Source organism: Aspergillus pseudodeflectus (genome assembly GCF_044049435.1).
Source record: "Aspergillus pseudodeflectus strain CBS 756.74 chromosome Unknown BJX68scaffold_10, whole genome shotgun sequence".
In the NCBI taxonomy this organism is placed as follows: Eukaryota; Fungi; Ascomycota; class Eurotiomycetes; order Eurotiales; family Aspergillaceae; genus Aspergillus; species Aspergillus pseudodeflectus.
Genome location: NW_027263786.1, coordinates 129,629 through 148,865, shown reverse-complemented (window position 1 = coordinate 148,865; position 19,237 = coordinate 129,629). Strand labels below are relative to the sequence as shown.

Sequence of the window (19,237 nt, the reverse complement as noted above, 5' to 3'; positions counted from 1 at the left end):
TTTCCTTCTGGTACTTCTTTTATTCACTTACTCTTTGAGGTGCATGTATGTATGTTAGGTTGCATAGCGAGCGCGTCTAGAAAGAGATACTTCGGTTATTATTGAAGAATGAGAAAGAATAGCAGATATGAATATAAGTCTCTGCGGCTTCTCCATACATGAGTCAGACCGTAGAAAACCTACAGTCCGTCCGCATTCGGAACTTACAGAGAATTGGTGGGATCATCTGACATCCAAACAACTCCCAGAGTCCAAAAGTACGATGGTCCTTGTGATCTGAATGGGGCAGATGCATGAACACGACGTTGGTATAGGCAATGGAGTTCATCTATGAGGGAATTTGATGCAATGTGGGCACGTAGCAGCACTGCAACACTGGGGCTATGTTTGATTAATGGGTACATGTTGGATATATATAGAAGTTGAAAACCTTATCATAGAGGTGATACACTGGATTATGCTCCCTCCGCCACAGGCTGACAGCCCGGGAGCTTCAGGTCCGGATTTTGGAGCTCTAGGGCCTCATGCCCGATTATTTTCCTCTGGCCGGCAGGATTTGCCAGGAGGATTCGCGCTTCGCAGTGCTGGGACCACTCATGTTGTGAGCGGATCTTCATCCGAAGTGATCGTTCGCCCGATCATAAGAGGTCTGAGTCTGACTGGAATCCCAGCCATCAGACCTTGACACAGTGAATACTGTGAGCTCCTTATTATTCTGAATGATTCCCTGGTAAACCGCGGCAATAGAGGCTAGTAGTTTGTTGCATTCATTGGTTCGAATGCGCATCCTTGTAGGTGGAATGACTCGCAGAAGGTTAAGCGGTCTAGAGCTCGGATAGTAAGCCACCCGCTTCGGCAAATTTAGTTTGATACGCCTTTAGGCTGGCCCACTGGCGTAATTCCTCTTCGTCTCGGTCATGGTCACTCAGGTAGCTCATCGCCCGTCCTTGCGTTTGAGGACTAGTGGGAGTCTTCTGATTCGATGTTCCCAACCCCTCTAGGCGTACGAGAGTCTCTATGAATCTGTACAAGTATGCTTCAGCTTCTTGTCGTGTAAGAGACTGAGGTCCTGCTACTGGTGTAGCTGGAACGGCAGGATTTGATAGATTGAGTAAGGTAGATGCGATGAGGCGGATCTTGGAAGTCTAGAGTTTCGTTAGCTATGAGAGGAGTGGGTGAACAAGGCGCATAGGCAACGTACGACACTTGCGCCGTTGGGCTCCATATTGATCTCATTGACAGACTGTAGGAGAACAAAGAGATCGCGAATCACAAGTCGTCGCTCATCCACCATAATATTGTTGATATGGTCTGCCGAGTCGCTGCCCTCGTTACCAGTTGGAGAAGTGATGGGGGCGGGCAGATGGGGTTGTGGATGGTACATTTTCCAGGCTGAGTAGAGGCTCCAGTATTTCTCGACCAAGTAAGATCGAGTCGCCAGCTGACTGGCGTATATATTAGCCTTTTGAATTTCATATTGGACATGACGACGCCCCTGAGCTTCCGAGTCGTAGTGGTCGAGCGCCATCTTGACATCCTCCTCCTGATCCAGATTGGCCCCTTCCGTTGTGCACAAGGACAGCTCCTTTGGGACATTCGCCAGTGCCAGTTTGCTCTTCTGCAAGCACTCGTATATAACGACCCTCTGACGCTCCCAGTCGAAGATCTGACCTGCGCCGAAGGCGGTTTCCCAGGCCGATATCGGATTATATGAACTGTATACCCTAACGTTGGCGTTGAAGCCTACAAGGCGGGAGACCGTGTGAGCGGGTTGCTGAACCACGTGGTCAGAAAATATATATTCATCATCGATCTCCATCGGCAGTGGTGGGTAGCGTTCCGTTGGGGTTTCTGGGGGCACATGAATTGCGGCATCGTGAGAGCCCATTTGCTGCAGGGTCCGATAGCCGACCAGGGTCGTGTAGAATAGACGGCGCCCGAGCTCCAGCTCGATAATACTAGAAGGGGTATCGTTTGGTGTATCGTGTGATAGCATTGAGGACGAGGAAGCCGGACTCGTAGGGTCCATAGATGGAAGTCGCGTACTGGGCAGGCTGCAAAGATGGTAAACGTGAATCATGGTCATGCACTCGGCAAAATACATTCTGCATGCCCGAACGTTCCAAACATAGCCTGAGCAGAGGCCGAGGAAATAGCTAATGGCCGCGTCATAGACGGTGGGCGGACGGTCGAGATATCCGGATCCTCGCGCTTGAACGGCAATGTCACGACACCGCTTGACCAGCGCAGTAGAATGCGGGTATGCCTTTCTTTCCTCCGGCTTCAGATGAAGTTTAGGCCTTCGTGGGAAGGATGCTACCAGCGATCCGATCATGCCGGCCGTCAAGGCCAGGAAGGTGGGACTGTTGAGATCTTCCCTCTGGTTGAGGGCAGCGCGATATGTAGGCTCATGAGGCACGGGAACCAGCGGGTGAATATATGTAAAATAGTCATCGATGAGAAGTCGAATTGTAGGCAAAGCGCCGATGGATTCCAGGGAAAGTGTGCTGGAGGCGACCGGAATGCTGCTCCCCGTTAGGGAAGGAGAGGGTCGGGAAGTATAATCGGGGGACGGCGAATTCGAAGCAGCGAAAGCTGGATCCCCCAGCTTTTGTTTCTTGAAGGCCTCGGCATGGCGATTGGGTGGTCCGCGACGTCGAGTTGGCCTCTCATACGTACAGGGGATGTTCAGACTCGCGCACGACCGACACGGGGGACCGGTTGTATCGCACTACCCCACGCTCACCGAGTCAGTCTACGGGGTAGCTTTGGGGAGAGGAGAGAGCTCGAGCAACGCATAACGTACCTTTACTTTGCGGATACTGCAGGCGTCACAGGCCTTCTGTAGCCGGGTTCGTTGGTCCATGAATGCACTGATTGTCGAGAGGCGGTTTCCATCGCTTGAGGGGGCGTTCAAGTGAGAGTCATGATGGTGGGTCGACGGCAGCTTGAAGTAGCTGGAGGACAACCCGATTACTGCATCGTGAGGAGAGGTGTTTGAGGGCTGCAGAGAAACAAACAGGAGGAAGAGGGGAAATTGGGATGGGGAGAATCGGGGCTTCGAGAAATCTCTCACGACTTTCAAACAACGTTTGGTCGCATCATCTATTAAGGTTTTCCAGCCTTAGCTCTCAGGCATACGGAAGCCTCCAAGTCGCCGAAGGATTTGCATGCTTCGACTCTTTCTGTTTCGGGCAGCTGCTTGTTGGAATCTCGATGCGGCTGCAGATCCAATCTAGCTGCTTCCGGCACCGATTTGCCCCCATAAAGGGTTTGTGAAATTGCAATGCGTTGTTTTTTGTCCCCTGAACAGCTCTTGACGGATGATCAACAAGCACAACTGCACCGATTTTATGAAATTCTGCGGGACCGCACGAGGTTGAAACCTGTCACGCAAGACATGGCACCCAACGTCGCCTTTCAGACCCAAGAGACTCAAATTGAAAACATCTGCATCATTAATGTGGGGAATAGTCCGAGATACCCTGTTGCCTTTGTGGCAGTGCGGACTGCGGCGCTCTGTGGCCTTGCGGGATTCGGAAAGGTACTCCCAGAAGCCTGAAGGCCGGAGAATGCCTTTCCCCCTCGAATCATTACCACACTAGAACACAGGGATGCGACCATTATTATTGGAGACATGCGCCCTGCATCCTGATCGCTTCGTGTCCATCTTTAGAGTGACTGTCCAGATCACGTGAGATGCACATATCGTGGGATGTCAGCGAATCAGACCCAGGAGAAACGGGGAATTCATCCTTGAAAAGTCTAACGGGCTGTCTATGGCCTGTTGCTACGTTGGGTCTGAAACAAGTTGCTGGGGGAAAGTGCATCACGTACAGTGCGAGAGAAAGGCTCCAGCATAACTTGAGAGTGGAGATTGTGGTCAGCAACCAACGCCTCGTTTCTGTCCGGCTGTCAGATTGACTTTCAAGGTGCACAAGTTTGTCGCAAGATGTCAGATTAAGGGGCCACGAGCCGAGTGCGCAGCCAAGCCGTGGTATTCCAAATCACTCCGGTCAATTGTACATTGGTATCAACAAAATGTAATCAAACAATATTACGAGAACGCTGGGAAAATCAAGCCATGGGATCGATAGTATCACGGTAGGCATCGTCTCGGTCAGAGCGTCTGCCTGAGGTTAAAAGAGGACGTCGGTTCTCAATCTCCACGGCCCACAAAGCAGCCCCAACTGCTGTTGACATCAGAAAGAACATGGAGAGCACAGGAATCAGTTGCAGGATCAAGGCCACCGTTCCGAACCTGCCAATTGACGTTAGAGTTTGGCCAATGCAATGAAGAAACAACATTTACTTACGTCGTATACTGCAATTGCCGTTTCCGGATCCTCTCCTTCCTCTGCTGCTTGGAGAGACCCAACAGCTGAAAGTACCGCCAGTGGTGAAAAGGCCCACCGCGATATCCCGTCAAAATGAGGAACATGGGAGTGCCCGCCACAGGAATAAAGTTCAGCGGGAGAAGAATGATAAACTCCAAAATCTGCCTCAGCGAGAAGGGCGAGTAGACAGCAGACTGGGTTGGCTTGCCCAGTCGTTGTACGACATCGTCGCCCTGGGGGTATAACACGCGAGATGCGGCGACCAGCTCCCCTTGGCCTTCGCTAACCAACACGGCATCGAATATATCCACCAGGGTCTCATCAACAAAGAACGCCTCGAAAAGTGCAGCTACCACGGCAGCTCCTTCACCCAGAACCAAGAAAGCACCACTGATCCACGCCCCGGCTCCTTGAAAGATGGCAAGGAATGCTACTTGCGGTAAATAGGCGAAGAGAAAGAGGATGGTGTAGATGAAGGCGGAGAGCAGAACAATCGGTATCAAACGTGTCTTGAACAAGGGCCAGAGGAAGCGATGTGATAGGAAGTAGTATATTCCCTACATGAAGCATAAATTAGTACTCAATAACGACCGAGGCGGAGTGCAGCCGGAGGAGGCAGGGCATACGCGAAAAGGGTACAGCCAAGCAGCTTTGCTAAGATCGCAGGCCATGATACGCAGCGTTCTAATAGAGTACGAGGCCAATGTACAGACGAAGAGTGTGTGAATAGAAAAGAGGATAAACTGGTGCCTGGTCAGACCAAAGCTATGATGCTTGTTGCTGTTACTATTGTGAGGATGCGGAGCTCGGACGACTTCTGCTTTATCGATAAGAAGGCGGTGAGGCATCCGGCCTATATAATCCGTCTCAAATTTCTTCCCTTTGATTTTCTTTTTTCTTTTCTTACTCAACTGATCATCCTTTCTATTCACTCTGATGTCCACATTTCTCAATGGATTCTCTGGAGGGGAAATGAAAGGTTAGAAGAGACTCTCCGCTGACTTACCCCGAATTCTTCTCCCACGTGGAGCGTTTGGAAATATTTTCTGCGGTACACACCACGCACTCGCTCTACCGTGTTCGTTGCCTTGGCTGCTGCGCCTCAATTGACTCTTCAATGAGTTGTAGAATTCTGTAGAAGCCTGCCGTAGCAATTGGATAGTTCTCCTGCCAACGCGCATGAGTGTTGTGACTGCAGCTCCAGCGCCCCGCAGCCTCCGAATTTGGACGCCGGCGGCATGAACACGAGCTTGCGGGGCGTATAGCTTCGAGCTATACCATGATGCTCAACCCACGTCAATCAACCTATCTATATATAAAATCAAGGGAACCTCCGAGTATTTTACCCTTCCTCCCCATTGAGGGAGAAGTTGCGAATTTCTTACGGAGTACAAGATGGCCTCCGGTGACTCTGCGGAGAATTACGCTGTCTTCCGCGAGTGTATCTCAAGCATCATCGTCGGAAGAAGCAGCCAGCACAAGCCCAACAAAGCGCCGAAGCGCAGGTCATACAAGGCCAAGAGCGCCAGACGAAAGGATAATGCGGAATCCAGAGATGTATCATCCGATTCTATCTCCAGCGCAGCGGAGGAGGAGAATCCAGAGGAACTAGCCGATTTTATCGATGTACTATCCCCTCTTATCTATACATGGCCATCTGCGGGCTCAGTCACAGTCTACCAGCAACTAAATCAAAACAGTTCATTGCTTCCGAGATCTTCAGCACCCTTCCAGAGCCCCTTCAAACTCTCTCATACTCCGCGATCCAACACTCCCCGGCCCTCGCGGAAACGTACTCCCTACCACTGACGCCATCGCACCTTGAATCCCTCTCCAATCCACTCCCAACCTCCATAGCCGACACACTCACGACGTATACACCCACCCTTGAAGCTCCAGATCTCCTGGCGCGCGCACTGACAGAGTATATACCCGGTGTAACGCGCCCGCCACCCGTCTGGGCCAACACGCGCAAATCCGCCTGCGAGATTTGTGAACGCGATTGGATTCCGCTGAGCTATCACCATCTCATACCGAGGGGAGTGCATGAGAAGGTGATTAAAAAGGGGTGGCACGATGAGTGGATGCTAAATAGTGTGGCGTGGTTGTGCCGGGCGTGTCACAGCTTTGTGCATCGTATGGCGAGCAATGAAGAACTGGCCAGGGAGTGGTATACGGTGGGTAGGATTTTAGAAAGGGAAGATGTGAGAGATTGGGCGCGATGGGTGGGAAGGGTTCGTTGGAAGGCTAGATGATGGCTTCTTTGTCTCCATGCTGTTTTAGAGATATATATCCACTGGTCTACTGATGTATTATTTTAGTTTCTGTTATGCAGCCATGCTCGTATATCGTACAATACTCGTAGCCAACGCCGCCTATCAAATATATTTATGTACAAAGAAGTCGGATACAATAAAATACAGCGACAAATGTCGACAAGACGGAGAAGGGATGAGGGATGAGGTTAGAGGGACCTCTTTTCAAAGATCTCCTCGTAGCACTGAATTTGGTCGCCCACAGCAAAATCTGTCCAGTTCTCAAAGGCGATACCACACTCGGTGTCTTTGCGCATTTCGGTCACATCTTTCTTGACGTTTCTTAGGGAAGTGATTGAGCCTATATCCTGTTAGCATCTCATGTAGTCTAATAAAAAGGAGTTGAGAACAGTACCGTCATAAATGGTTTCCTGGCCTCTCAGCACTCGGACTTTCTTCGTTCGGTTGATCACACCATTCCGTACTTTGCAACCAGCAATGGACGTTTTGTTTCGTTTCTTCAGGGAGATCTCGAAGATCTGGCCAATCTCGGCTTCTCCCGTGACACGCTGGGTTACGCGAGGAGGCAACTGCTCGCTCAATGTATCTTTGACTTCGTCCACGAGTCTATAGATAATGTTGTGGTCCATGATTGTCACGCCCTTGGCCTCCGCCAATCGTCGCATACTCGGGTCTATGGGCATGTTGAAGTTGATGACTTGGCCCCCGGCAGCAGCCGCATGCTCGATATCAAACTCGCTGATCGGTCCCACCTCCGAACGGAGCACATTGGCATACACCTCGTTGTTTCCAACTGCCGTGACCGAGTTGAGAACAGCTTCGGCAGATCCGCCAACGTCCGCTTTGAGCACGAAATGAACCGCCTTGGGTCCGGAAGATGTCTTGCCGACACCAGACTCATCGCCGGCCTCCGAAGCATCCTTTTGCCGCTTTTCAGTCAGTTCCCGGCGGGCCTCGTTGATAGCGGTAGTGTCGTCGCCCAGCTTTTGTACATCTGCCCTCTCTTGTCGGTATTCTATGACTTCCTTGGCGTGCTGTTCGTCCTCGGCTTGGAGGAATTCCATGCCTGCCTCGGGCTGTTCTCTCCAACCATCAACCTCGACAGGCATGCCAGGAGTGGCCTCGGGAATGACAACGCCAGCTTCGTTCCTCAGAGTGCGCACACGAGCCCATGTCGTACCTGCGACGATTACATCACCCTGCCGAAGGGTGCCACGTCGGACGAGCATAGTTGCCGCACGGCCGTAGCTCTTAGTGGTGCCCTCGACAATCCAACCTTCGACGGCGCCGTTTCGGTCGGCTCTGTGATCCAGGACTTCAGAGAGAGTGATGATGGCTTCTTCAAGTTCCAACATTCCCTCTCCCGTCTTTCCACTTACCCCAATAGCTTGTACATCACCGCCATAGTCTTCCACGTGGATGTTGTGGACGGCAAGATCCTGCTTGACTTTTTCAGGGTTGATGCCTGGCTTATCAATTTTGCTGATGGCCACGATGATAGGGACCCCGGCACTTGTTGCGTGCTTGATGGCTTCAATTGTCTGTGGCTTGACGCTATCATCGGCAGCTACTACGAGGACCACGATATCCGTTACATCGGCGCCGCGACGACGCATGTCTAAAAAGGCTGCGTGGCCTGGCGTATCCAGGAAAGTTATCGTTTTGCCGGACGGCATAGAGACCGAAAAGGCACCAATGTGCTGCGTGATGCCGCCATGCTCCGACGCCACAACCGAAGACTTGCGCAACCAATCCAAGATAGTGGTCTTGCCATGGTCTACATGACCCATAATGGTAACCACTGGGGGCCTCGATGGCCAGATGGATTTGTCCTCCGGCTCAGGCGCAGCCCTCAGGTCATCCTCGGCGCCGGTGTCGAAGAAGGGCTCAAAGCCAAACTCGGCGGCAATCAGGCCAGATGTTTCGGCATCGAGAATGTGATTGTACGAAACATCTTCGAAGCCCATTTCTTCTAGCCGCTCAACGAACTGGGCCGGCCGCATGCCCACAACATCGGCAAAGTTGCTCACGCTAATAAACTCTGGAAGATACAAGGGGCTCAACGCGGGTTCAACCTCGGTTTCTTGTGCCTTTCTTTCTTGCTTCAAGCGCTTGCGCTCCTCACGGCGCCGACGATACTCTTCTTCATCAAACGTTTCTCCGCCCCGATCTTCGGATTGTTGCATTCGTCGGCCATCCCGACGCCTGGGCGTCTTACCTCGGTCAACAATCTCGCCATCATCGATTTTTATCTGATCCAAAGAAGAAGGATCCCATGACCACGGATCCGTTCGAACCTTGGTTCCATTCAGTTTTTGTTCCTGACGCTCGACGTCGCTCTGCTGCTTGGCGATATGCTTCTGGAGCGCTCTAGCTCGAGGCCCCTCTTCATTCAACCCAACATCTTCGGAGCTGGCCAGCTTGCGGATGTTGATCTTATTTCCGATGGACCCCTCAGCATAGGTAGGCTCGGGAGATGACATCTCAATAGCCGCTCGTCTGGCACCGCACTTTGGGCAAGACTTGTATTTGCCAAAAACAGGATAGAAGCACCTGGGGCATGTCCAATCCCTATAACGCATTTCTTCTGGTGCTCGTTGTGCTCGTTCGACCTTTTCTGGAGGCGGCCGCTTGGTCATGCATTTTGGGCAAGACAAGTGTTTACCAAAGCAAAAATAATGGCATTTGGGACAATTCCAATCCTGAATGCGCTGCTGAGGCGTTGGTTTTGCATGTGGGTTGTCAGTCCCACATTGCGGACAAGCCGAGTGCTTGCCGGAACAGTAAAAGTCACAGTTGGGACAGACCCAGGAAAAACGGTTCGGCGGATGTCTTCTCTTGCGTTCACCTTTGTCGATAAACGGCTCTTGATGTTCTGTGCGATCATGTTCCCCAAAAGGATCAGGGAAGGAATTTGGTGTTTGCGCATTGTCGAATCGCTGGCGCCCTTGCGATCTTTCTGGGTTCCGCTCCTGTCGTGGAATTCGGTGCGCTCTGACTGTTTGGCCCATCAAGGCGTTTCGAATGGCCAGTTCCGAGGAACTTAGGGCCGCGGGTTGCGCAGCCTTGCTTTCCCAGCGACCACCAAACTTCGGTGTCGGCTTCGAGGAAGCGGAGGTATTGTCGTTTGTGTTTGCATCTTTCGTCGAGAAAGGGTCGGAAGAGTCAAGGCTATTCGGGGAGGAATGGAAGCGCCGTGGCGGAGGATGTGTTAAAGTATCTCGAAGTCGAGCTTTACTGGCCCAATCGATACCATGATGACGGGAGAGCTGCGCGTAAATTGTCAGCGGGAATAGAATATAATCGTCTGGCTCATGGTCAAATGGAACTGAGGCGTACCTGCACGATAGTCCGCCTGTGCATGATGTCTCCAAAAGTGTCGTGGTTTTCCTCGGGATGAACTCCAGACCTCCGGCAAAGCGCCAGGGGAATTGGCCCAAGACTCCGCCGTCAGGATTGGTTTCCCGCCTCCAACTCACGTGCGGGCGAATCGGAGGCCGGCATTTGGTTCCTCTTTGCGGGCGATGAGGAGATAATTCCTGATAAGCAGCTCATTTCGGTTCTTTCCCTTCTTGAAGTTCTATTCCCTCGTTTTTTCGATCATTTGTTTGTGTCTCTTTGGTTCCTCCCAGGCTGCCACTCCCTCTCCAACAGCGTCAGAATTTCCCAGACCAGTAAGTACCGTACAGCAATGGAGGCCGAGCTGTTGGAGGAGCACGGAGGAGCCCTGCGTACAGTCAAAGATCTGACTGCGGGTGCTGCTGGAGGTATTGCACAGGTGCTTCTTGGTATGTGAATCTCTCTTGGTTTACCAAGCCATGCTACCATTATTGATTGTCCTTGATTGCTGTAATTTCTTTGATTCGGCTGAGCCCCACCCTCTTCTTCACGAAGAGCCTATTCTATAGGAAATGCGGTGCGGAGAGTTGCTCATGCTCGGCTACCGTCACCGCAACTTCTGATGTTGTATCAAAAGTGTTGCTAACCGCTCAATAGGTCAACCCTTTGGTCTGTACTCGAACCATCTAAGTTGCCGTATGGTCAATTAACCTCCACAGATATTGTCAAGGTGCGCCTACAAACGACCAGTCAATACTCCAGCGCCCTCGACTGCGCCTCGAAGATTTTGAAGAATGAAGGACCTTCTGCTTTCTACAAGGGAACCCTGACTCCCCTTATCGGAATTGGCGCCTGTGTAAGTTTCGCGCCACTAACTCTCGACGACCGCCCTAACGCTCCCTAGGTTAGTGTTCAATTCGGAGCCTTCCACGAAGCCCGGCGACGCCTAGAGGAACTGAACAAGAAGAAATATGCCGATAGCAGCCTCAGCTACGGTCAGTACTACCTCGCCGGCGGCTTCGCGGGTATCACCAACTCTGTCCTCTCCGGCCCCATCGAACACGTCCGTATCCGTCTCCAGACCCAACCCCACGGCGCAGACAGACTATACAGCGGGCCCGTCGACTGCATTCGCAAGCTCACAGCGCAAGGAGGCGTTCTCAAAGGTCTCTACCGCGGTCAGGCTGTCACATACCTCCGTGAAATTCAAGCCTATGGAGTCTGGTTTTTGACCTTTGAGTACCTCATGAATCAAGATGCCAAGCGCAACAACATCAAGCGCGAGGACATCTCCAGCCTCAAAGTCGCCGCGTACGGGGGTCTAGCGGGTGAAGCGCTCTGGCTGTCTAGCTATCCGTTCGATGTCGTCAAGAGCAAGATGCAGTGCGATGGTTTCGGCGCCCAGCAGCAATTCAAGAGCATGACCGATTGCTTCAAGAAGACTTATGCCGCCGAGGGGTTATTGGGATTTTGGAAGGGTCTGGGCCCTACCCTACTCAGGGCCATGCCTGTTTCCGCAGGGACATTTGCAGTGTAAGCTTCTCTACCCCCTGTATATTGTGCAGTCCTGCTGTGTTGGAGCTGAAACCATACTAACTCCTTTTAGTGTGGAACTTACCATGAGAGCATTGGGTTAGATACATTGGCTTATATAAAGAATGATTTCCTTTCCTGTTTGATATCCACATGGGCTTTACTCAACGATGACGAGGAAAAGTTCATCCTAGACCTTTGGCGCACCTCATTCTAGTCGGTTATGCGGACATTGACATGCCAGTTTATCTGCTAGTGACGTTTACAGTAGAAAAAAAAAAAAAAAAAAAAAAAAAAAAAAAAAAAAAAAAACTCTAGTTGACAGACGAAGGCTGGCTATATCTCATAGATAAGCGACTGTTCTTGTAATTGAAAAGAACAATATATTCTGTTAATACAATGACCATACAATATCTATACATACAATCCCAGGTTTAAAAAGCTTAACAAACCAAAGAAAAAAAGTGTGCAGCTTGCTCACAGCCCCCTTTCCTGTTTACCAACACTGTTGAAAGAAAATCCTGCACCTTCCGCAGGTGTTTCTAAATCCTCACTTCCATCACTTGTTACAGTTTGATCATTCAGCTCTTCGGCTGTAAGTGAAACCGGACGGTACCCCAACACACCGCGCTTCGCCGACTCAACCCGTCTCCGCTGACCAGCCTCGCCAGCTCTGCCCAAGACACCCGCGATAAGGCCCACGGAACGCAGACTGTCGTCGTTTGCGGGGATCGGGTATGTCACCCTTGTGGTGTCGGCGTCCGTATCGATAACTCCGATCGTCGGTACGTTGTTCAATCCGCACTCGTGTAGAAGAACTGCGTTCTCTAGTGGGTTGATGCAAACGACGAGATCGGGCTTAAGGGAGCCTCGTTTTTCCAGGTGTTCCGCCAACCCGGGGAGTTCTTCGTCCAGCCCGTTGACGAACTTTCGAGCGCATGTGCCCAGGATCTGTTCGCCGTTGGTCAGCGATCCCGGAATCCATCGGTCAAAGACGTGGTAGCCCCCAGCAAGTTCTGCGGCGCGGACAATGGCGTGTTTCTGGCCATCTCGGGTGCCGACGAAGAGGATCAGACCACCGCGCGCGGCGACTTCCTCGACGACTTTAGCGGCGCGTCGGAGGTAGGCAGCTGTTAATTCGAGGGATATGATATGGATGCCGTCACGGATACCGAAGATGTATTGCGAGTTGGATGGGTTCCAGCGAGAGGTTGTGTGGCCGAGATGGGTTTGGTTGGCGAGGAGGAGTTCGAGGGTGATTTCGGAGGGTAAAGGGGGGTTTTCGATGAGGGCATCGGGCCAATACTTGTCTCTGACGACACTTCCGAGTTTCTTAAAGTGCTTTACTACAGGTGGTTGTTAGTCCTGGATATGGTGACCGGTGTTTTCGACAAAAGGAGAGCCTACCCTGATCCCTCTGCCTCGAGAATGCCTCGACTGCAGCGAGTCTTATTGACTCGGAGGCTGTGCTGGCATCGAGCGCGGATTCGGTAGGGACTGGAATGACGGGTTCTTCACTTTGGTCCTGGACTGCTGTTTCGACTGTCGTCGTTGGTGTCTGCGTCTCGGTCGACTGAAGCCTTTTCAAGATGTAAGCTCGGCGGTTGATTGAGAGAAGCTGACGGCCTGCAGCAAAGGAATTAGTCAAGATTGTTTCATAACTCCATCATCCGAGTTCATATATTCTTACCCTGGCGCGCATATAATTGTCGCACAATCATGATGTCGTGGAGTGGAAATTGACTTGACTGAATGTTCAGCAGCTTTTCTCGCAGGAGACTGTTTCTTCGGCTTGAACTTTTGATGCGGGCTTGGCGCTTATGCCTGAGGCACATGTTTAGCCCGATTTGTCCGAATATACCCTAAATGCCAAAGAATTCATGAGCTCATGACAGCCTACTGAACAACCTCTTTACCTACTACGGAACCTCTTAATTAACAAGTATGATCCTTATTACTATGCATTAATACAGCAATAATTTAATAGAAGCATCCCTTCTTGGAACTATTTGAATCCTATATTCCACGAAAGGTGTGCGGTAGATAAAATTGCTAAAGTTGTAGAGGAATTTCGGATTTAAATGGTTCCAAGACGGAATAACTTTTTATTAAACTATTGCTAGACTAATGCATAGTGGAAGTGATGATACTTGTTACTAAAGAGGCTCCGTAATAGATGAAGAGGCTGTTCAGTAGGTTGTCATGAGCTCACCCCAAAGCGAACCTCCAGAAAGTCACTACAGTACATCCTAGCCTACCACTCCAGTACTAATAGATCTTTTATTAGATGCTCCATGTGAAGGTAGTTTGCAAGATCCCCGTTCTATGCTTCGTACATTGCGTGGCTCTTAAAGGGTTACTTCGGAGGTACGGAGACTTAGGGCTGCGCCTGAGCTAGCAAATACCACTCTCAGGAGGGCTTAGAAGTCCAATTTTTCTCGTATAGACCTTGAGATTTCTACACTCAGAAAAAAAGGTGCTTGGGAGCCTGTCGGAAAGGTTTCTTTGGGTAGGAGGGATTTTACGTGTTTATCCAAGAGAATCCGCGCTCTATCTCAACATCTTCCAACTTTTCTTAAAATCTGATAATCTGGAAATGTTGTTAGATAGTCGAGATTGGTCCACGGTAGACCGTACTACTCGTCTAGTACTCGGTCATGGTGTAAGGTAGGGGCTGGGTTTCCGCCTCCCGTGACATGCTCCCGTGACTGGTCCTCAGAAAACAAATGCATACCGCATCACCCGGCACTGGAGAATTATCAGGAGACGCTCAGACGATTGATTAGAGTACTCCATCAATCACGGCTGGGCGGATCCATGTCAGCGGATCGCTCTCACCACTTCACAACGTAGTCTTACTGATTCCAAAACAGCACATCTTTCGTATCTTGCAACGATAGCATTCACTGAATCTGTATTGAAACAGTGTCGGTGTCATAATAATCATAATACGCATATCCACATAAGGAGAATATGAGAACAGCCCAAAGGAAAACCATAAACGACCTAATCATTCTAAAATGCCTAGACAACAGAAACCCGACAGGACAAAGCAAATAACACAGGTAGAAGCGAGTCATGCGGCGGTGGAAAGTGAAGCTAGGCGCTTATTTCTTGAAGAAGCTGCCGAGGGAGTCCATCTTTGACTGGCCGGAGTGATGGGAGCCTCCGTACTGGGACTGGTCATAATAACCTTGGTTTGGATCGTCCTTGTGCTTGTCCTTCTTTTTCAGTGCATCTCTGTTTCTCTGTTAGTTTACTTCGCCTGCCTAGACACGTTCGCCGGAATGAAAAAGAGGTGTACGCACTGAGCAAGAGAACCCACAATGGCCCCACCAATCGTGCCTAGGATTCCCTAGGGAGGTTGTTAATAAGAGTAAATATAGGTCGAGACCCGGATATAGAGGCCCCGGTATAGAGGGTCGGGATAGAGGCCTGGGAAAGAGAGTTGGGGAACTAACATGATTAACTTTATGACCGGCGAAAGCACCAGCTAACCCGCCCGCAACTGCTCCGCCAAGACTGAATATTATCGGTTAGTCTCGTTGGAAAAGAATAGGAATATGGAGTCATGGACTAGAGGCTGAGGATCTATGCGAGATAGAGGGGGAAGCTTACCCACGCTCACCCTCTTGGGCTCCGCCAGGGGCAGCACCTTCCTGTCCGTACCTGTCTTGGTTAGCCGTAATTCATATTGGAAGATAGCGGAGGGACTCACTGGGATTGTTGGTGTTGATCATAATGCTGTTGTTGTTGTCCATGATAATCACTCGCCCCGCGGTGTGGTTCACCGTATTGGCCTTGCTGACCGTAGCCCTGCTGCTGGCCATAACCTTGGTTGTGGCTCTGGTCGTAGCCCTGCTGGCCATAGCCTTGGTTCTGGCTCTGGTCGTAGCCTTGCTGGCCATAACTGTGCTGTTGAGCATATTGAGGATTATAAGACTGGTCATATCCGGCTCCTTGTTGGGGGTATCCGCCATATCCCTGCTGTTGGCCTCCATAATAGCCTTGGTTGTTGTCATACGGTCCTGACATGGCTGCGATATAAATATGTGTATCGAGAGGTTAAAGTGTAAATGAAGTGAGGTATATCAGTTATGAATTTGATGCGACGAGTTAGGGTTGAGTAGTGTGGATGGATGAAGGAGGAAGGAGCTGGACCTGGGTCAGCACCTGCCTTTTATACGACTGGGAGGGGTAAGTTTAACCCCACCACATGGAAGGCTGAGAAATGAGCAAACTCGTGCCGAGACATTGCTTTTCCGGCGCTACCGATGCTGATTACCTCCTTCATACGGGCGCAGCAGCAGTCGAGCGCTCGAATAAGCGCGCAGTTCGTCCGTAATCCTGCTAGGCTGCCGTTTTACACTTACACACTGGGCGGTGGGGATTGTTGTTCTAAGCCCCTCTCTGACCCGCACCACGCAGGGCTGAGACAATGAGAAATCGCTCCCCAGCCAACGAAAGCAGATCGATCATCGAGTTGAGTCCCGAATTTGGTAATTTTACAGAAGGTTCTAACCTGCTGTATTCCGTACAGAAAGATGAGGAGATACGGGGGATCCGTCTCGCGTCATCATTTTGATTGCGGCGCTGTGAGTATCTTCATCGGGTTAAGTTGAAATGACGTTAGTGCATCTTCCTCGTGGGCGGGTCACGCCGATTGTCTGTGCCACCGCCACTGTGGCTAAGTCAGATGCCCGCGCGTCTCTCTCATAACCATCTCGAGCTCGAAATGACAGTCGCTTACCATGGAAGCATCGTGCGCTCTGCTATTATTATCTCTAGCCTAGTCAGGTCCTTCCGCGTCTTCGGAAAGCTTCGATATCGCTTCCATCGAAGCCCATCATCGATCTCCAGGAACGTGGCTGAAGCAGGTCTTGATTATGGGATACTACCAATACCAGCAGGCAACGACATTCTGCATGCTCCGGTTGCCGGAGTCCCCGCCAGCCCTACGGCCGTTATGTACAAGCGGATTGGGAGAGATGAATTATAACCAAGATGAGAGACAGGTTGATATGTACATCACACAAATGGACCCGGTAATAGTACATAGGCTCAAAAGACTTCAACAAAGACACCCACATGACGCCGCAACCTGAGTATAAACTACAAGGATATAGAAGATAATGACACCGGATGAATGCGATGCAAGAGAGAATCGGCTAGTCACTCGGAACAACCGACCTTTTTTCGTCAGGTCACGGAAAGCGGGAAGTGAGAGCGAACCCCAGAGTGGGACGCCCAAAAAGATCTAGTGTATAACCATATTCTTTCCATTTTCGAACATTCATCGTCCGGTGAGCCAGCTCTTCCAGCTTCGCGTCGTCTGCTTGGCAGCCGTCTCCGCGTTCTCAGCAAGCACATCCAATTGCCCCGGTGGCGAAGAAGCAACCGCTGGGCTCAGCTTGTTTTCAGCTGTGTTGAGGGCCTCGAGAACTGCAGGCTTGCTGCTTTCGGAGTTAACGCTAGTCGCGTTGGATAATGGTGTCACGTCAGTCTTCAGACCACCGAATAGGTAGGCCTTGAATTGGTTCCATGGCCGCTTGGCCTTTTCCTCTTCCCTCTTCTGCTTGAAAATTTCGCCAATCTTCTCCTTCTTCAACAGTTCCAATTGTTCCGTTGTCGCAGTTCCGTTGACATATGCCGTCTGGGCATCCTTGAGTGTCTGCATCTCCTTTTCAATCCATAGCGCACGCTGGCGGCGGTTATATAGCGTTAGGGAGATCATCGAGTAGACAGTAAGCGCGCCGCAAATTCCTGTAGGGCCATCCGTTAGCCTTTTGTACTGGTGCATAGCTTCAACCCGCTACTCCGAGGACATGTAACTTCAAACGGAGACCGACATACCAGACGCGGTGATAAGCGTGTAAACCATCCCCTTGTGAGCCTTGTTCGCAAACCGCCGCCCGAAATCAATCACCTGGTCCGCCCGCGAAGTTGACTGCTTTAACCGGGCGGCCCGAGCCTGTGCACGCAGCCGCTCAACCTTCTCCTTGGGCGTCTCCTGCCGGCCGGCGCTGGGTCCATTCCCGCTGCCATTGTTCTGCGAATTCGAACCCGACTTCGCGAGGAACTCGGGGAGTTTGTACGGAGAGGAGGCGCTGGGTTTCGCGCTCGCGTACGGCCCTGTGGCCGTGAACCGGGTTGCGTCTGCGGCGGATCGGGACATGGTGGTCTGAGTCTGTGGATAGGAGGGGAGAGAAGGAAGAGAGAAAGAAGAAGGAGAAGAGAGAAGAGCCAAAAAGAGAACCGGTACAGCCAGTTAGATACTACCGGTTGGCAATGCTCATAGAAGGACAAGGGGATGGTGGTGGTGATGCCGATAGCTATGGGATTCGAGGTTCCGGGAAATTTTCAGCCAAACTTCCAACCAGGCGATGGGCCGATGGGATGACCGCCGCGCCAAGACACCCGCCTCATACACATACAAAGACCACCATTCTGCTTCGCGTCTGTATTTCTCGCAGTATTTGCTTGCTTGTCGTCATACCGAATCTAGATTAGATTTCGTCGAAATAGTCATGTCGCAAGACTACAACTCAGCCGATCTAACCTCTATCCTCAAAACTCTGTCCGCATTCTCCAGTCAAACAGCGAACAATAATGCCCATCAATCACTCATCAATCTAGATGAAGAGGATAATGACTACGAACCACCGGACGCTGTGACTCCATCTCTACCTAAGCACTCCCATCCACCCTCATCCTCATCCTCAGCACATCATTCTCGCCTAAATTCCACCGCAGCACCAGCACCAGCACCAGCACCTATACCTATATCTTCATCAAGACCCCAACGACAGCAGCAAGCACAGCCAAAGGATTCCCCAGCAGCGACAATAACAACATGGCCCGCGGCCCTAAAGCAAGTCATGCGCACCGTCGCGGCAAACGAGCACATCCAGCAGCGGATCCGGTTCCTTATTCAGCGGCAGCACGACCATGAGCGGCAGTGGTGGAAGGGTCGCGAGGCGTTGCTTCAGAAGCAAAAGTCTCGTGCCGAGAAGAAAAGGGAGTTGGATGAGGTTTTGTATGCTTTGTCCCCCTACCATTCATTTATTGTTCAGAATTTGTAGTGCACTATGTATATGGCAAGCATGCTAATGCAAGGTAGACGCTCTGTTGGTGCGCCGGTTGATGAGAAGAATATTTCGGTATGTAATGTACCTCTGTTCTACTCTGCTGTACGTTTACTAATCTATATATAGACGGCTGAAGAGGACGCGGCCGAGATAAAATACTACGACGGCAAGGTGTACAAGGCGTCGAAGGATATGGCGAATGCTATGACCCTTGAACTGAAAACGCTGCATGTACCGTTTTTCTGCATAAAGCAGAGTCTTGTTGTGGGCGTGATTGCAGACCTGAAAGGCGATCTAGGCCAGGGGCATGCAAGTATCACGGGGGATAGCCAGGGTCGTATCTCCGTGGATGAACTGTCGGCTCTTCAACAGAGGATGATGGAGTTATTGCAAGATTTATGCAAGGAGTGAGGGAAGGAATACTTGGGCGTGGCTGTCATATATCATCATTCAGCACGAGACAATCATCTAAAATGGTCTTCACATTTAGATTACTCTTGCACAGTAATGGCAGAATCATGCTCAATTATCATTATGTACACCAAGTACTACCCTCTAATCCTGTCGCCAAAAGATGAATGCTCCCGTTCTCGAGTCGTGTATGCAAATAGCGTGGTCAGGTCACACCTTGCATTACTAAAAGGAACAATGCATAAGAATGCGC

At 50.9% G+C, this 19,237-nt stretch overlaps 9 protein-coding genes across 9 annotated transcripts; 3 read left to right on the top strand and 6 right to left on the bottom strand.

Annotated features, from left to right (window-relative positions):
- Positions 1 to 754: 754 nt before the first annotated feature.
- Positions 755 to 3,072, bottom strand: BJX68DRAFT_21338 (uncharacterized protein). The gene is made up of 3 exons (XM_071037760.1): positions 2,807 to 3,072; positions 1,202 to 2,731; positions 755 to 1,145 (listed from the first exon to the last, which is right to left on the bottom strand). Exons 1-3 carry the CDS (start codon positions 2,864 to 2,866, stop codon positions 825 to 827), a joined length of 1,911 nt encoding a protein of 636 aa, XP_070901722.1. The 5' UTR covers positions 2,867 to 3,072; the 3' UTR covers positions 755 to 824.
- Positions 3,073 to 3,953: 881 nt separating this feature from the next.
- Positions 3,954 to 5,109, bottom strand: BJX68DRAFT_21329 (EI24 domain-containing protein). Its single transcript, XM_071037754.1, has 3 exons — positions 4,964 to 5,109; positions 4,317 to 4,894; positions 3,954 to 4,261 (listed from the first exon to the last, which is right to left on the bottom strand). The coding sequence occupies exons 1-3, from the start codon at positions 5,006 to 5,008 to the stop codon at positions 4,078 to 4,080; spliced, it is 807 nt and encodes a 268-aa protein (XP_070901721.1). The 5' UTR covers positions 5,009 to 5,109; the 3' UTR covers positions 3,954 to 4,077.
- Positions 5,110 to 5,732: 623 nt separating this feature from the next.
- BJX68DRAFT_264212 (HNH endonuclease) lies at positions 5,733 to 6,592 on the top strand (the record flags this gene model as incomplete). The annotated part of the gene is made up of 2 exons (XM_071044916.1): positions 5,733 to 5,963; positions 6,038 to 6,592. The coding sequence occupies 2 exons, from the start codon at positions 5,733 to 5,735 to the stop codon at positions 6,590 to 6,592; spliced, it is 786 nt and encodes a 261-aa protein (XP_070901720.1).
- Positions 6,593 to 6,652: 60 nt separating this feature from the next.
- BJX68DRAFT_231389 (translation initiation factor 2) lies at positions 6,653 to 10,029 on the bottom strand. The gene is made up of 3 exons (XM_071039338.1): positions 9,953 to 10,029; positions 7,008 to 9,882; positions 6,653 to 6,953 (listed from the first exon to the last, which is right to left on the bottom strand). Exons 1-3 carry the CDS (start codon positions 9,974 to 9,976, stop codon positions 6,802 to 6,804), a joined length of 3,051 nt encoding a protein of 1,016 aa, XP_070901719.1. The 5' UTR covers positions 9,977 to 10,029; the 3' UTR covers positions 6,653 to 6,801.
- A 73-nt stretch (positions 10,030 to 10,102) lies between these two features.
- BJX68DRAFT_231386 (putative mitochondrial carrier protein (Ymc1)) lies at positions 10,103 to 11,753 on the top strand. Its single transcript, XM_071039337.1, has 5 exons — positions 10,103 to 10,401; positions 10,610 to 10,621; positions 10,672 to 10,808; positions 10,857 to 11,485; positions 11,559 to 11,753. Exons 1-5 carry the CDS (start codon positions 10,305 to 10,307, stop codon positions 11,587 to 11,589), a joined length of 906 nt encoding a protein of 301 aa, XP_070901718.1. The 5' UTR covers positions 10,103 to 10,304; the 3' UTR covers positions 11,590 to 11,753.
- Positions 11,754 to 11,756: 3 nt separating this feature from the next.
- BJX68DRAFT_231384 (mitochondrial 37S ribosomal protein uS2m) lies at positions 11,757 to 13,317 on the bottom strand. The gene is made up of 3 exons (XM_071039336.1): positions 13,176 to 13,317; positions 12,893 to 13,111; positions 11,757 to 12,831 (listed from the first exon to the last, which is right to left on the bottom strand). Exons 1-3 carry the CDS (start codon positions 13,204 to 13,206, stop codon positions 11,963 to 11,965), a joined length of 1,119 nt encoding a protein of 372 aa, XP_070901717.1. The 5' UTR covers positions 13,207 to 13,317; the 3' UTR covers positions 11,757 to 11,962.
- Positions 13,318 to 14,592: 1,275 nt separating this feature from the next.
- Positions 14,593 to 15,520, bottom strand: hel10 (putative high expression lethality protein Hel10; the record flags this gene model as incomplete). Its single annotated transcript, XM_071044915.1, has 5 exons — positions 14,593 to 14,725; positions 14,794 to 14,840; positions 14,947 to 15,007; positions 15,104 to 15,154; positions 15,204 to 15,520. 5 exons carry the CDS (start codon positions 15,518 to 15,520, stop codon positions 14,593 to 14,595), a joined length of 609 nt encoding a protein of 202 aa, XP_070901716.1.
- Positions 15,521 to 16,239: 719 nt separating this feature from the next.
- On the bottom strand, positions 16,240 to 17,904 carry BJX68DRAFT_231380 (cytochrome c oxidase assembly protein COX14). The gene is made up of 2 exons (XM_071039335.1): positions 17,339 to 17,904; positions 16,240 to 17,248 (listed from the first exon to the last, which is right to left on the bottom strand). The coding sequence occupies exons 1-2, from the start codon at positions 17,658 to 17,660 to the stop codon at positions 16,779 to 16,781; spliced, it is 792 nt and encodes a 263-aa protein (XP_070901715.1). The 5' UTR covers positions 17,661 to 17,904; the 3' UTR covers positions 16,240 to 16,778.
- A 17-nt stretch (positions 17,905 to 17,921) lies between these two features.
- On the top strand, positions 17,922 to 19,080 carry BJX68DRAFT_231379 (uncharacterized protein). The gene is made up of 3 exons (XM_071039334.1): positions 17,922 to 18,521; positions 18,606 to 18,645; positions 18,700 to 19,080. The coding sequence occupies exons 1-3, from the start codon at positions 18,013 to 18,015 to the stop codon at positions 18,982 to 18,984; spliced, it is 834 nt and encodes a 277-aa protein (XP_070901714.1). The 5' UTR covers positions 17,922 to 18,012; the 3' UTR covers positions 18,985 to 19,080.
- The last annotated feature ends 157 nt before the right edge of the window (positions 19,081 to 19,237 follow it).

What these genes read in the sequence shown, in the direction of transcription:
- BJX68DRAFT_21338 (XM_071037760.1), bottom strand. Translation starts at nt 2,866, where the DNA reads ATGGACCAACGAACCCGGCTACAGAAGGCCTGTGACGCCTGCAGTATC. An exon ending in GCAGTATCCGCAAAGTAAAG is followed by an intron (nt 2,732 to 2,806) that starts GTACGTTATGCG and finishes AGCGTGGGGTAG; the next exon opens with TGCGATACAACCGGTCCCCC. An exon ending in AGCCCAACGGCGCAAGTGTC is followed by an intron (nt 1,146 to 1,201) that starts GTACGTTGCCTA and finishes ACGAAACTCTAG; the next exon opens with ACTTCCAAGATCCGCCTCAT.
- BJX68DRAFT_21329 (XM_071037754.1), bottom strand. Translation starts at nt 5,008, where the DNA reads ATGGCCTGCGATCTTAGCAAAGCTGCTTGGCTGTACCCTTTTCGC. An exon ending in CTTGGCTGTACCCTTTTCGC is followed by an intron (nt 4,895 to 4,963) that starts GTATGCCCTGCC and finishes TGCTTCATGTAG; the next exon opens with GGAATATACTACTTCCTATC. An exon ending in CGGCAATTGCAGTATACGAC is followed by an intron (nt 4,262 to 4,316) that starts GTAAGTAAATGT and finishes GTCAATTGGCAG; the next exon opens with GTTCGGAACGGTGGCCTTGA.
- BJX68DRAFT_231389 (XM_071039338.1), bottom strand. Translation starts at nt 9,976, where the DNA reads ATGCACAGGCGGACTATCGTGCAG. An exon ending in ACAGGCGGACTATCGTGCAG is followed by an intron (nt 9,883 to 9,952) that starts GTACGCCTCAGT and finishes ATTTACGCGCAG; the next exon opens with CTCTCCCGTCATCATGGTAT. An exon ending in CCAGGAAACCATTTATGACG is followed by an intron (nt 6,954 to 7,007) that starts GTACTGTTCTCA and finishes AACAGGATATAG; the next exon opens with GCTCAATCACTTCCCTAAGA.
- BJX68DRAFT_231386 (XM_071039337.1), top strand. Translation starts at nt 10,305, where the DNA reads ATGGAGGCCGAGCTGTTGGAGGAGCACGGAGGAGCCCTGCGTACAGTC. An exon ending in TTATCGGAATTGGCGCCTGT is followed by an intron (nt 10,809 to 10,856) that starts GTAAGTTTCGCG and finishes AACGCTCCCTAG; the next exon opens with GTTAGTGTTCAATTCGGAGC. An exon ending in TCCGCAGGGACATTTGCAGT is followed by an intron (nt 11,486 to 11,558) that starts GTAAGCTTCTCT and finishes AACTCCTTTTAG; the next exon opens with TGTGGAACTTACCATGAGAG.
- BJX68DRAFT_231384 (XM_071039336.1), bottom strand. Translation starts at nt 13,206, where the DNA reads ATGATTGTGCGACAATTATATGCGCGCCAGG. An exon ending in ACAATTATATGCGCGCCAGG is followed by an intron (nt 13,112 to 13,175) that starts GTAAGAATATAT and finishes CCTTTGCTGCAG; the next exon opens with GCCGTCAGCTTCTCTCAATC. An exon ending in CTCGAGGCAGAGGGATCAGG is followed by an intron (nt 12,832 to 12,892) that starts GTAGGCTCTCCT and finishes AACCACCTGTAG; the next exon opens with TAAAGCACTTTAAGAAACTC.
- BJX68DRAFT_231380 (XM_071039335.1), bottom strand. Translation starts at nt 17,660, where the DNA reads ATGTCCCGATCCGCCGCAGACGCAACCCGGTTCACGGCCACAGGGCCG. An exon ending in CACGCTTATCACCGCGTCTG is followed by an intron (nt 17,249 to 17,338) that starts GTATGTCGGTCT and finishes ATGGCCCTACAG; the next exon opens with GAATTTGCGGCGCGCTTACT.
- BJX68DRAFT_231379 (XM_071039334.1), top strand. Translation starts at nt 18,013, where the DNA reads ATGTCGCAAGACTACAACTCAGCCGATCTAACCTCTATCCTCAAAACT. An exon ending in AGGGAGTTGGATGAGGTTTT is followed by an intron (nt 18,522 to 18,605) that starts GTATGCTTTGTC and finishes AATGCAAGGTAG; the next exon opens with ACGCTCTGTTGGTGCGCCGG. An exon ending in TTGATGAGAAGAATATTTCG is followed by an intron (nt 18,646 to 18,699) that starts GTATGTAATGTA and finishes ATCTATATATAG; the next exon opens with ACGGCTGAAGAGGACGCGGC.